Source organism: Mercurialis annua, linkage group LG8 (genome assembly GCF_937616625.2).
Source record: "Mercurialis annua linkage group LG8, ddMerAnnu1.2, whole genome shotgun sequence".
Taxonomy (NCBI): Eukaryota; Viridiplantae; Streptophyta; class Magnoliopsida; order Malpighiales; family Euphorbiaceae; genus Mercurialis; species Mercurialis annua.
In genome coordinates, this window is record NC_065577.1 from 2,063,718 (window position 1) to 2,078,658 (window position 14,941).

Below are 14,941 nucleotides of genomic sequence, written 5' to 3' on the forward strand. Positions count from 1 at the left end.
TGGGGAGTTAATATTTTTTTCTGCCCTTCAGTTTCTTTGTACCTGAAGTTTAAGTTTTCATTCTAGCCCCTCCAATTATATTTTTACATACATCTGAGCCCTCAAACTTATGCATTTTTTTTATATCCATACCTAATGATTAAGTATATGAGCTGATGTTCCGGTCAGCCTTTTATCTACAGATTTATGGTTAAGACTGATCTATCGTACTTCACTTTAGAATGATCAATTAAGAATCGAGTTGGATGGATCCATAAAATATAAAAATTCTTCGAAACGATATTATTTGTACGGTTTTTGACTTGTCAAAACAAAAATTAAATAAAAGGAAGAAAATGAAAAAGTCGGAACATTTAACATATACAAGACGACACAACACCATTGATCAAGACTCTTAAATTTTTAAAAATTAAACAGAAATTTAAATACATGTCTAAAATTAATTATTTATTATTCTTTAACCATTCAAGAATAGCCTTCTCAGATTCTGATAGGTCTTCTTCTTTCTTTCCTTTTAAACCTCCTTCTACAAGATTAAAGTAATCTTGGTAGTTGCGTTTGTAATAGCTGTCCAATCTCTTTTTAGAAATTAAACATTAAGAGAGAAAAAACATATAAATTATTAATGATACGTTTTTCACTTGGGATTAATTGTAAAATAAATTATGAAATTTAGCGTGTCTTGTAACTTTTATATGAACTTTCAATTTTGACAATATGCACACACTATTATTTTTTATTCAAAACCATGCAAAATTCTTTTAATAAAAAATCACTGATGTGAGCAATGGAATATACATTATCCCAACATTCATATCAGTATTTTTTTAACAAACAATTGTTCCGCATTTCGAATTACAAAAAAATTAAGGACTTATTTTGTCAAAACTAAAACTTTATATTCTTTAAACTGAAAGTTCACATTAAAATATGCAAAAAACGTGAAGTTCATAAATACTTTTTTTTTTGCAATTTTATTTCTCAAGTATCAATTTGCTCCTTTACATACACATGATAGACAAATAACGCCAAATTAAATGTATCTTAGCAATTAACCCTTATTGACTTTTTTTTGTCAATTAGAATTTTTAGGTAGACTCAGTCCACCACATCATCCGTGGACTAAGCCTATCACATAATGACACGTCATTAAAATGATGGCAATTTTGTAATATTACTATTCAAAAGTGTAAATAAGTAATAAACGAATTTATAAGATTGCCATCATTTTAATGACGTGTCATTATATAATAGGTTAGTCCACGGATGACGTGATAGACTGAGTCTACCTAAGAATCTCTCGTCAATTAGAATTAATTTTATGTATAACTACGAGGGGATAATTGGCAAAAAAATAGATTAATTGATAAAAAAATTAATCTTACTATTAGTCGCTCATTACGTATAAATTAAAGAGGCAAATTGATAATTAAATTTGCTAAATTACTTGCACATCAAATGTCATACCTCCTTGTCATTTTTGCTCTTGTTCTCCTCTGTTTTCTTCAAATACTCTGATAAAATTTTCACATTAACAAACTCAATTAGCCAATACATAATTTGAGAAAAATAACCTACATGTATGCATACTATGAAGCACGAAAACAAAACAAAAAACGCTGAAACGAAAACGTTTCGAATTTTTTAGAAGCATTTAAAAAAAAAACACGCCAAAATATAAAACTCGAAAAATTCATACGTACTTTGAAGAAGTTCAGTTCTTGAGTCAATGACAGGATAAGCAGCAACTAAAGAAGATAAAAAAATTCCTCTTCTTCCAAAGAAAGTTGAAGAAGATAATGAAGTTTTTTTATTGGATTCTATTCTTTGAACTGCATGAACATTTGATGAAGCAAATTTGTTGACTGTAACAGTAATTGCCATTAACACACTTTGAGAAATTGTACTCATTTTAAAATTTTAAACCATTTTTCAACTACAGCCACTGGTTTTTCTGTTTTTTGAGTTTGTTTAGATGATGATGGGGTTATCTTTAAATTCACTTCAGTCCAAATGCAATTTTGTTATATTTGAAGAAAAATTTAAATAGAGATGTGCAAACTTGGTCATCCTAAGGCTTACCATCCTGGCCCAATTTGTAGAATTGAGGTTAGAGAAATTAGGCCCAACACTAAATTTTGGTAAAATTTTATTGAAAATACTTGTTGACTTTTATTGTTGCAAAAATTCTATTTTGACTTTTAATATTTTCATAAATAACATTTATGTATTATTTTTGGATTTAGGGTTAAGGGTATTTTTGCAACAATAAAAACAATATTTATAAAGATAAAAATATCAAATAAAGTTAAGGGTATTTTGCTACAATAAAATTATGTTTCACTAATCATAAATTATCAAATAAACAGTATTTATAAAGATAATGTTGAATAATAATTAAGTAGTATTATTAGAGCATCCATAATGGTGGATGCTCATAGGTCATTGATAGTTCATCGAGCACTGCGGTTGATCTGAACCAATTGCTCAATGGTGAGCTACTCATTTTTTTTAGGGAAAAGGGTCATTTATGCCCCTATGATTTATCTCCAAGATCAATTAAGCCCTCAACGTTCAGAAAGGTTCAAATATTCCCCTAACGTTTTAAAATATTAACAACCAAACCCCTAATTTTGACGTATAAATGAAACTTTAGGGGTCTGGTTGTCCAAATCGGGGGCCTGATTGTTCATTTTCTAAGACGTTAGGGGCATATTTGAACCTTTTTGTACGTTGATGGCTTATTTGATCCTAAAGACAAACCTTAAGGGCATAAATGACTCTTTTCCCTTTTTTTTATAATAAATTTATATGTTATAAATTTTGAACCAAATTTTGATTCAGAAAAAGAATTGCACTGTAGTATTACCATTGCATTTTTTTTTGTTTTTTTTTAAATAGAACGCGACTCAGTTTTATTTAGTCAATTTTTATCTCCACCTAATTGATTGTTATTCAATCAAAAAATTTATAATCTTTTTTTATATATCTAAAAGGACAATTATCATTTATTATAGTTGATATTTGATTTATAATTTATAAGTAATAATTTATACATACTTTTTAAAAAGTATATATAAATATAATAGTATGTTTTTATAAAAAAAGTAGTATACAATTTGGTTTAAGTTTCTTATCAGTTACTTTTTAAAGTCAACTATTGTGAGAGATTGTATAATGAAGATGAATTTAATAAAAAGCTGAGGTGGCATAGTCATCAGACTCAAAATTAGTCTAATGGATGCTCTTAAACTATTATAAACAAATTGGAGTTGAGGGACTAAAATATTCATTGAGTAAAAGTTTAAGGGTTATTAATAACTTTTACTATTATAAACTGTGTATACAATTTGTGCTATCAAAATATGTACTACATGCGCCATTAAAAATGAGTCATAAGAAGAAGAAAAATGGAAAAAATATATTTATGCAGATAAAAGCACGGATGGGGGGATAGGCAAATTTACTGAACAATCCTTTTCAATTTACTACTAAATAAAGGTTTTATAGTCATTAACTAATTAGTTATTTAATTAATCGCTATCACTATTATAATTAAAGTCCTAATTATAATAGGTAGCTAAATTATCTCCAATTTAGTTTTTAGTATGTAAAAAATAACAAAATTGTCTACAAATTAGTAGAAATACCTATCTTTTAGTTTGATTGAATTATAAAATTAAAATACTATATTTGGTCAATATATTATTATTTATTTCCATCTTATTATTTTTAAAGATAATAAAATTAAAATAATTAATTATTTAAGAAACAATGACTTTAAATTAAATAGAAACTCTAATTTATTAAAGAACCAATGACTTTAACTTAGATAGAAACACTAAATAATATATAACTTTTTTAAATTATTTAAACTAATAACTTTAACTTGGATAGAAACACTAGATTATATATAATTTGTTCGAGTCACGTTCTTGTTAATGAACATACGGGAGCAATGATGCAATGGACACTTGATGATTGCTGTAAGTAAATATTATTATTATTTTTGGCGAGTCACACCACGAGCCACGTGTGAAACACGTAAAGCGACACTAGTCATTATAAATGACGCATGGGTAAAAATAGGCATAAATTTGAAACTTTTGCAAATTAAAGAAAAGGAAGGTTAAACACTTAAACTTAAATAAATTGAAAAAAAAACCTGATTTTGGAAAGATTGGTTAAGACGACCCGATAACGAAAACTCTAGATTATACACTGAAAACTTGTCAATTTTATCATATTTTGTATCTTATCGTTTCAATATTCTTTAATTTATTAATATCAATTCAATGTAATTAATAACCATTCAAACAAAAAATAGCTACTATATTCTATTTCTTTTCTTTAATTAAATGAATCAAAACATAGTTATATTTTATTTATTACTGCACTGCAAAGTTTCTACAGTCGATCTGTAGGATAATCAGCCAATACACATTTAATAATGTCTTTTTGGTATGTGAAATATCGAAAGCTATACAATGGCAGATTCCCACCTCAAAACTTGAAACCAGTAGAGAAATTATCAACCCTTTACAATTAGATGCATCATTGAGAACGCTATCACCGTTTATACGCATAATTTCTTTGCGATATGTCGTATAAGAGCTACTCAAATTTGTTGCACATCAATTACTTACATTTAAAGTTCGCCTCAATTACTCCAGCAATCGCTTGTGCTTGCACCAGGCGATGGCAACTATGTACATGAATACACTCCCGGTACAGCTGCCCCCGACAGTCCACAAAAACTTCCGCATCCCTGTTTCCATCTCTTCATTGAACAGCTCGATATTGATATTCATGCCAAAAATACCGGCAACGACAACAAAACAACTTATCACTAGAGTCGCTGTTGTCAACATGACACCCATTTGCAGGAGATGATTCTGTTTGTCATCCAGCATGATGTTGATATAATCTTCTGTGTCGTCTACGTATTCCCTCAGCTTTTAAAACACCAACAGAAAATATAACATCATTGTTTGAAGTAAATCCAGAAATAAAATAAACAGCCGCAGTATTTGTATGCATTTGAAGAAACTGTTCGATATTTTAATTCTACCCCAAAAGATAACATTTCTAGCACATTTTCCCCCCGCATGCTGAGATGTGGCCGACTAAGTAGCACAAACACTTCATTCAATCAACGTTTCCCGTTTAGATAACGTGCGGGGAACTTGGCATTTCGGACAAAAAAACTTCAGTTTTGACATAGAAAACATTAAAATAGAATCGTTTCATCGTGCCCGTGTCCAAGTGTCCCGTTTTTTCGGATTTGTATCCAAAGAGAAATATTCATGTAAGGATACAGGTAATTGTGAACTTAAACGTATGGCACCCTAAATATATGCACAAGCTTTGAATTTTCTTTGGTTTCTAGGCAGTAGAAAGTGGCTGGTCCGGATTTCAGATCTATGTGCTTTACATTCTATCAGATTTTCAAGTCAAAGGGGAAGAAGATTTAGAAGAAAAACAATTTTCGGGGCATGTATAACATTTTTGTTCCCCACAAGAATAGAACTAAATGTAATCAAACTTTACAACGATTATTAAGTAAAACAACTACTAGAAAATAAATTGGGCAAATTAAATTGCATACCGTGGATAATTTATTCAGTGTGCCGTCAATTTGTACAAAATAAGCCTCCAACAGCATTTCAAGCTCTTCCACATCAAGTTGCTTGGTTATAGCACTTCGAGTGGTGGAGGTATGGGTCCCATGGCTGTCCCTACGAATCATGCTAGGAGTATCAAACAGCTGATCCTGTGGGTTGCCAGCATTATGAATATCGCCTTCAAAGCTAGTAGAAGCCCCCTGCGGGTCCAACGAAACTTCAGCAGGAATCCTGATACAACGGCATAAACAAATCCGAGTCAAAAAAATAGCAAAAAAAAGAGACCTTGAAAGTATTTTCCGTAATCAAATTCATGATGACATTATTAGACACCTGCCATCCAAATCTGCTTGGAGATACTCATCATCCATGTCATCTCTCTCATTTAAAGAGGAATTCGAAGAATTTTCCAGCTGTTGAACCAGCTTTTCAGTTAGATACATCTCAGCCATGTCGTCATCATCATCTAACAAGTGCTCCAACTCATCCCTAACCTAAGAAAATTTACACAAAGTTGATCACAGCCATGTAAAAGGTAATAAACCAATGGCTTAACCCATCCAAAAGTTCTTGTCTTTTACCCGACTTTTCGGTTTTAAAGAGTCCCTTTACTGTTAATTTTATCTATCCGTGGTCCTTTTTTGTGTGAAACATCATCGTTTTGATTTAAACCGAACCATGGCGTTATTATAATTCCGTCCAAAGAAGGACCACATATACACACAAAAAAAAGTAAAGGGACTCTTTAAAATCAAAAAATTTAAAAAGGACCAATTGCTCGGGGCATGAATGGTTCAAAAGATCAGCTTTCTATTGACAACATCATTTTACAATAAAATTATAACAAAAGAAAGATATATAAAAAAAACTGAACCTTCTGAACACGCCCAGTTATTGCAACCAAACGACTTTTGATTTGCCGAACACGTTCTAAGTTGAGAGTACTGATCTTTGAAGTCAGTTTATCCAATGCCGGATGGGCCTCCAGCTCTAGTGTTTTCGCCTAGTTACATCACGTGAAAACAAGAAACAATCAGAACAAGAAAAATTATCAACGGAGCAATACATAAATCGTAAAGATGTCAAACCAGCAAAACTAAAAGCTCACTTCATTTTCCAAGCAACCACAAGCAGCTTCAAGACAAGCTTCTAATGCAACGAACTCAAACGGAAGAACATTTGATCCGTCTCGATTCTCAAGACCCGGTTTTCCGTCCCCTTTACCTCCCTCTTCAAGGTCCTGAGAATGTCGAAAACCATCTGGACAATTCTTATCTCTTGCTCTCGATTGTGGTTCTTCAGGATCATACAGATTTGTCCAGTTTGCATCATTACCACTACCCTCCTAAAAAGAAAATGCACAACAACAAAGTGGCAAGTACATGACAATTAAAAGGCCAAATTCAAAAAACAGCTCAACCCAAAATCTCATATTCATGATCCTAAGTAACAAACAAAATCTGAAGTTTAATATATATTAGCACATGCAAATCATTGAACAATCTTATAGGTAAGGCCCTAACAATAACACAAAAATTAAAAAGCAAAGGTTATTTGCATATTAAATCTCAATATTTCACGTTTGTAGCGATTTAATTCCATTATTAAAAGGTCGAATTGCACACCCAATTTAAAAAGACGCCGTTTTCTAAAAATCGACGCCACAAAATGGAAATATGATACGCAATGCCAAAAATTGAAAGATTGAAAAGTACGATGCTAATAAGCTACAGCTCAAATGACAACATTTCAAAGAATAAAATTAAATCGCTACAAAGTTGAAATGTTGGAACCGATAAGGTACAGCTCAAATGGCAACATTTCAAAAAATAAAATTACATCGCTTCACCGATGAGTTATAATTTAAATGGTATAAGCGATAGGCCGTAAAGAAAACTATGCATACATCAAAAAATAAAAAACCAAGAAATGGGTAATCAAAATTCGCAATGATCACATAAAACCCACATCAAAAATCAAATTATTTCAAAAACCCCAACAATAAAAATCGAATCTTTACAATAAAAAAAACAAAAACAAAAATAAAAACCTGAGCTTTAGTAGCGTTATAATGACACAACAGTCTCCGTTGCAATTCATCAACGAACGGAATAACAGAAGGATCTTTAGAATTCAATAAAAGAACTTCTTGGGCAGTAATTATAGCTTTAATATGCTCCAAATTGATCACAATTGCCCGTTCTCGCCCCAAAACTGTTGACGGGTAAGACAATTGCGGGTCAAGAATCCGAAGATCACGGGCGGGCAATCCGGTACGGCGCATGATTGCATGTTTTCCGGCTTCGACAATCTGGGCTTGGCCGGTTGAGTCTAGAAGAAGCCAGGCTCTGACGCCGGTTCCTTTCTTCCGGGTTGTAGGGAGGAGGGTTGTTTGAGTGGGTCGGATTAGTGGGTCGGAGTCTTCGTCGGGTTTGGGTAATGGAGGGTGGGATCTCATGGTGTGGTTTTGGGATGACGGACACAGTGTGGGAAGGAGAGGAAATTTGCTGATTGTTAAATGGGTTAATCACATATAAAATCACCACCTTTACACGAATTTTCAAAAATAACACGACTTTTAAAACGTGTCAATTCAGGGCATCACCTTTCATTTCTTTTCAAAAATAACATGGACACGTTTTTAGATAAAATTTTGCTTACTTGGACACCCGATGGGAGTGCCACGTGTCATGCCACATCAGCAAAAATGCCATTAAAAATGTGTCCATGTTGTTTTTGAAAATAAATGAAAGGTGGTGCCCTGAATTGCCACGTTTTAAAGGTCGTGTTATTTTTGCAATTTTGTGTAAAGATGGTGATTTTATATGTAATTAACCCTTGTTAAATTAGAAGCTAAAAAAGTAAAAGGAATAAAATGTTCTAAAAAATTTTATTATTTGTTTTACAGGAAAATAAATATATGTTTGGACAATATAAATGTAGTTTTAAATTTATTACAAACTAATTATTTAAAATGAGTTTTTTTAGTAATTTAATATTAAATATAAAATTAATTTGTTTAAGAGCAATTTACGCTAAGGTCCCTGAGGTATATTATAATTAACAGTTTGATACCCCTTGTTTTAAGAGTCCACTTAATGGTCTCTCAGTTTTAACTCTGTTAACTACTAGGTTCTCCCGTTAATTTCGACACTTATTTTCAAACGATTTATTACCCCATCTTTGATTTTATGAACGATTTGATCCCTCACTTTTGAACGATTTAGTACCCGAGTTTCAATATGTTAAACGATTTAATTCCTCAAATTAACAGACGGATCTCTCAATTAACGGAATTAAAAGTGAGTGACCATTATGTAGACTTTTAAATAAGGGATATCAAATTGTTAATTGTGGTTATCTCAGGGCCTCTAAGTAATTTGCTTTTTGGTTAATTATAAAAGTTAGAATTTGAGTTGACAATGAATTTGAGTTTAATTAGAAAAGTATAAAAGGTAACTAAAATTCTTCTACTACAATGCTATATTCTTGTGTGAGTTGTTGATAAATCGACCTATAATCATAGGACAAATGCACGTTTTGAAAGACGACGTGTCACGACCCGGAATTTGGAGCTAAAACCGGCGGTGGGGATAGAGTGATAGCTCCGAAACCCCTAGTAAGCCTAAATTTCACTTAATTTTTTTTCTCATTTTAAAAACATTACAAGAATTACAAAACTGTTTTCAAAAAAATTGTCAATATAACATTTGAAAAGAGAGCAACACTACCTGTAACAAATAACAAACCAAATAACAAACCACCTATGATAATTACAATGACATCATGATACACAAACACGTTACCAGTGATACCCGATAAACCATTTAATTAAACAACTAATACACAGTAGCCATAAATAATATACAAAAAATAATAGTTTCAAAATTAGAGTTTATACAATAAAAATGAACCACTAGACTACTGAAGCTCTAAAAGTAAACAACGGTTTGCATTACGCTACAAAAATATTGACTTCTGGATGAAGAAATGGAAGTCTAATCATGTCAAAATACTATTTATCTAAAATAGGAAAAATCAACGGGTCAATAAAAATTGAATGAGTTCGCATAATTACTAATGAGCATTAAATAAAACAAATCGCATGATAGATAATTTATGCAATGCAGCCAGATATATTATCCGATGAAATCTTAAATCTCAATACATATATTTATATATTCTAATAAACCTCAATCAAAATCCATAAAAGTCATTGTACAGTTGCTACAGACTTTCGCTTATTACTTTACAGTATCTGGGCCGTGATCCTTGTACCGTCGCCTCAGATTTGTATCAGGGTCTGGACCGTGAGAAATGTACCGTTGCCTCAGATCTGTATCAGGGTCTGGACCGTGAGCAATGTACCGTCACCTCAAATCTTCTCATTAAGTCTATGCCGTGAGCTATATACCGTCGCCTTAGACATATAAATAATCATCACTTACTTTTACTACGATCATCACTGATGCGTACTCAGTCCTATTTCCGCTCTATAGGAAAGCATGCTTCATCTGATCTATATCTGTCACGACCCAAAATCGAGGGTTGTGACCGGCGCTAGGGAATGGGAATTGTAGTTCCGAAACCCGTAGCAAGCCTGAAATTCACTTATAAATTTTTCGCAATTATAAACATTTTCCAACACTATAATATTATCCTAGGTCATGACTGGTCACACAATGTACTACTGCAGCGGCCGCGGAAGTCGGACTGTACATAGCAAGACAGACTCCCGGCAAAACGATAGACTTCTAGTCACTCCAAGACTAGGTACCTGAAATGTTTTAAAACCACGGGGTCAGCTTAAGCTGAGTGAGATATACCTTACTAACGGTATTATAAACAAAATAACATCGCAAGTGAAAATCATTTATTCAAACAAACATAATATTATTATATTACAAACAAAGATTTGATCCGATAGAAACCTTAATCTTAAACTCCTAACCTTTCCTAATATGTATCGTATTCATATCAAATCATTTTGATTCAAGTGGTACGGTCCCGAGATAGTTCAACTGAGTTACTCGTTACCACGTGGCATAGTCCCGAGATAGTTCAACCGAGTTACTTATGCCACTACTTTATCCCAAGGTGTGAGTCCCGAGATAGTTCAACCGAGTTACTCACTAGATACGGATCCCGAGATAGTTCGACCGAGTTACCTCGTATCTACCAAAATTATAATCCTCCTTTCCGATAACCAAACATATTCCATTTCATAATCATAATTATGATCAACATTTAATGAGCTCATATCAAATATTTCTATATACACGTATCTAGACTCTTATAGACACCGGTGATCACACGGCCTATTGACGCCCAATAGGTAGCTTGTTTCTTCGGATCACATACCAATTTCAAACATAGAACAAACAACAACAAAATACTACAATTTGATCCAACACCAAATATATAATTCATACTCCGTGTATCTCACGGTAGAATAACCATTTAGTTCATACAATCTCAAATCACAACAAATCATCATATAATGCGATGTGTTTTTATAACTTATAAATAAAATATTTAATAATATGCTTATAGCGTAACAATACACGAGAGTAAAGTATACTCACTCCTTGCTTTCCAATCCAAATCATTTACGAGCATTAGTCTTGGCCGAGTACTCCTAGGCCAAAACCGTCGATCCCGTCGCCTCTCGGTTTGTCTGTCACAAACGAGATTCGAAAACACATTTAAATCACATCGGCATTATAAAATCAAAACTACTAAATTAATATCTTAAGTTAAGTTCCCTTAACTTCATCCTATATATAACGCTCAATCAACCCCTTAAAATCCGCTCAAACGTCAAAATTCACTTAGCCGCGTTTTTACGTCAATATCGCCTTTTTGTTTTTAAATCTCAAAATGCTTGACCTTAATATATTTTCCTTAGCAAATTTGAGTTTAAAACAGCATATATAACCTTTAATATCCTTGATTTTCATACAATCTTAACCTTAGTCGAAATACACTTCATTTCACTAAACATCGCCTATCGATTCCTACTCGGTTTAAACACGACACGGAAACAATGTTTTAAAACTTACTTAGCATAATTATTATACTAAGTTATTAACATTTTAATCAATTTAGGACAGCCCTATTATATTTTCTATAACCATTTTACCTATCAATTTTGATATTGCATTTTGTAACGTAAGTTACGTCATTTATGTTCTAAGTTTAAACGTCAATTTTATGGTTATTCTTTCAACGTTTTAATCGATTTAAATCAGCCTATAACTCAATATAATTACCTATGTATTCATTTTTAATCATGTCATAATCTTAAACCAACTTCAATTACAATTCACTAACATTTTACTCCAAAAACTGTTTTTACGTCTAGTTCGATATCCTAGTTTCGTAACTCCATTAACTATCGAAATCATTACGTATTCAAACACGAACGGAGGGTGGAATCAGCCCCCTCCCCCTCAACTCAGCCCTCCCCTGTTTTGACAAGGGAGGGGTCGGCCAATGCCATGGTGCGTCGCACCAGGGCTGCTGCTCACGGCAGCAACTCACCGTGCTTCGGCACGGTGAGAAATTCGGCCACCATGGCTGGAAAACAGCCACCAAACACCCTTTAATCTCACCAAATCATCAACCCAAACACAACTCTCACAACCTCACTCAACCACCCTTAATTTTAGTTTAAACTTAACCAAAATCATGCCAAAACTATTAATTCTAAGCTTATAACATCACTTTCAACAATTATCACCAAAACAGAAAATTACAGCAGCAACCCTAACCTTAAGATGAGATTTATACCTTGATTTATTGGGCTCAATCAGTAGGTATGGTTCTCCTCTTTCCGTTTCCGCAAGAATTGACCAAAACCGAGCTAAAACGAATAAGTTATGGTGAATTGAAGTTTGGTTTTCATATGGAGTTGAGAAGATGAAGATGGTGAGGGTTTGAGCTGAGAAAATGGGTGTATATTCTGATCTTAAATCATATAATTAACTATATATATTTATGGCAAAAATGCACTTGAACCCTTAATGAAGCCACCTCCTCAACATTTAGTCCTAAGCTTTTCCTTTGCTCAATTTAGTCCAAAAATCACTCAATCGTTAAATCTCGATAAATTTCGTATTATTTATGTCCAAATAAATAATACTCTTCCGCCAACTCACTATTTAGACTCCGCTAATCGATTTTGCCAAATTTTGGCTAAAACGCTTAATTTTCCAATTTGAGCGAAAACAACGATTTCCGTCACTTTTTCATCCTTATTTTTCTTTTATGAATATTGATATCCAAATTATCAATATTATTTTCTTAATTACTGATTCCCGTCAATAATTTATTTATTTAATATTTTTCGGTCAATAAAATTCAATTTTCTAATTTTTTTCGGGGACTTAATCTTACTTTTAATTCCAACTTTTCCTTCGTCCCGTTTAATTAATTTAGGCATTACAAATATTGAAATTCCATCGTTAAATTTCAATATCGACCTATCCTCGTTCTTAATTACTTAATTCCTTCGCTAACTCGTTTTTCTAGTCGTTCTGACTATTAATTTATATTGCGTTGCTCACTTCGGCAACGTTAAACGTACGGGGTATTATAATATCGGATTCAAATATCGAATGCAGTACGATTTAAATTTATAAATTAACCGTTAAAATTTAACAATCCAATGATATCCTAACTCTATAGTTGACTCTATAAACAAATCACAATTACAAGTTAAAATAGCATCCATATAAATCAATTTATGAGAAACATTATTTATATAACCCCAAGGCGCAGATAAGTTGGTAAGGAGCTCTCCTAACTTAAGTGAGGTCGCGGGTTCGAAACGTACCCATGTATGCAGCCGTTTAAAACTTGGGTCAGAGCTTTCCCTCCTGCAAGGAACCTGTCCTGCTCGAGTGGGAACTAATCTGGACATGGAAAGTTTAAAGGTGTCGATTCATAGTTGGAACCCGTTTAGTACACGTCATGATCTTACCAAAAAACATTATTTAATAAACTATTATCGACTAAAGGAGTCGTTAAATAAATCTTTTCGTAAATCCGTCAGCCGAATCCGTAGATTCCAGGTTTGACGTAAGACTTTCACTTTTAATAACACATTACTGAGTTCGGCATTTGAATCGATATTTTTAAGTTACGATTAAACCTTTTTTAAAATGAAATGTTATTATTCTAAATTTTGAGTTGAACTTTTTGATAACTCATTTTATACACTTTAGCTTTTAAATTAACATTTTAAATTAATTTAAACTTGTTTCTTTTTGAAACTTTTAAAAATCTTATTGTGAAAACATAACTTTTTCTTTACGTATCAATTTTAAAAATATTCACATTTCAAGTTTAATTATTATTAATTAAACTATATTATTATTAAACCGGAGTAACCTCAATCCACAACACATTTCCGATATAGTTAAATACAACTCACATTTTATGTTAAACAAATTTCTATTTTTAACCAAGTCATTATTCATTTCTTGTTTCATTTAACTAATCTCAAAAATTAGCATAGTTAATGTTTAATCAAAACTAAATGGGTACTGAATTTTTAAAGTTTTATCTGACTAATCTCAAAAATTATCCTATTCAATTAAAGTTTTATTTAACTGTATTAATTGATAAGCTCATTTCAGCTACCACTCTAATAACCAAACATGAACCAAAAACAATGAAATTTCTTGGGTATTAAACTTCTAAGGGTACTGAACTTTTACGAAAATTTTAAAATGGGTACTGAATTTTTTTTGTTACAAATGAATACTGAACTATGCGAGAAATGAATACCCTCAGCCACGTGTTTTTTGACAGAGGAAGAAGCCACGCCAGCAAAAAGTGACTGATAGTATTCATTTTGTAACATTTCACGTAGTTTAGTGTCCATTTTGTAACATTTCACATAATTCAGTACCCATTTTGAAATTTTTTCGGGATTTTTAAATAATATATTCCAAATTTCTTACATTACTCCTTTGTAATAATACACTTTAGTCTCATTTAATTATTTATCAAATTATATTTTAAATTTAATACTAAAACTTCAATAAATTTAAATAAGTTATCCGAATAATGATTATTATTATTATTATTATTGTTAGCCCAAATATATATTTAAACTTCATAATTTTTACTTACGAATATTACGACATGTAGCAAAACTGACAATCAAAAATATAGGATATTACATTTTTTATTTTATATTATTATATTATTTTCATAAATTAACAGAGAGTACACTTGAAAAAATAGCAATTTTTTTTAATTCAAACTAATATTACCTAACAACTTCAAGCAATAGAACAAGTACATTT

At 31.9% G+C, this 14,941-nt stretch overlaps 2 protein-coding genes and 1 long non-coding RNA gene across 3 annotated transcripts; all 3 read right to left on the reverse strand.

Annotated features, from left to right (window-relative positions):
* Window positions 1-259: 259 nt before the first annotated feature.
* Window positions 260-2,011, reverse strand: LOC126659881 (uncharacterized). Its single transcript, XM_050353201.1, has 3 exons — window positions 1,704-2,011; window positions 1,468-1,514; window positions 260-578 (listed from the first exon to the last, which is right to left on the reverse strand). Exons 1-3 carry the CDS (start codon window positions 1,909-1,911, stop codon window positions 444-446), a joined length of 390 nt encoding a protein of 129 aa, XP_050209158.1. The 5' UTR covers window positions 1,912-2,011; the 3' UTR covers window positions 260-443.
* Window positions 2,012-4,359: 2,348 nt separating this feature from the next.
* LOC126660961 (magnesium transporter MRS2-3) lies at window positions 4,360-8,157 on the reverse strand. The gene is made up of 6 exons (XM_050354689.2): window positions 7,675-8,157; window positions 6,733-6,969; window positions 6,499-6,627; window positions 5,958-6,118; window positions 5,609-5,855; window positions 4,360-4,955 (listed from the first exon to the last, which is right to left on the reverse strand). Exons 1-6 carry the CDS (start codon window positions 8,080-8,082, stop codon window positions 4,665-4,667), a joined length of 1,473 nt encoding a protein of 490 aa, XP_050210646.1. The 5' UTR covers window positions 8,083-8,157; the 3' UTR covers window positions 4,360-4,664.
* A 1,620-nt stretch (window positions 8,158-9,777) lies between these two features.
* Window positions 9,778-12,572, reverse strand: LOC126662305 (uncharacterized). Its single transcript, XR_007635739.2, has 3 exons — window positions 12,417-12,572; window positions 11,210-11,301; window positions 9,778-10,401 (listed from the first exon to the last, which is right to left on the reverse strand). It is a non-coding gene; the product is annotated as an uncharacterized LOC126662305 (long non-coding RNA).
* Window positions 12,573-14,941: the final 2,369 nt, after the last annotated feature.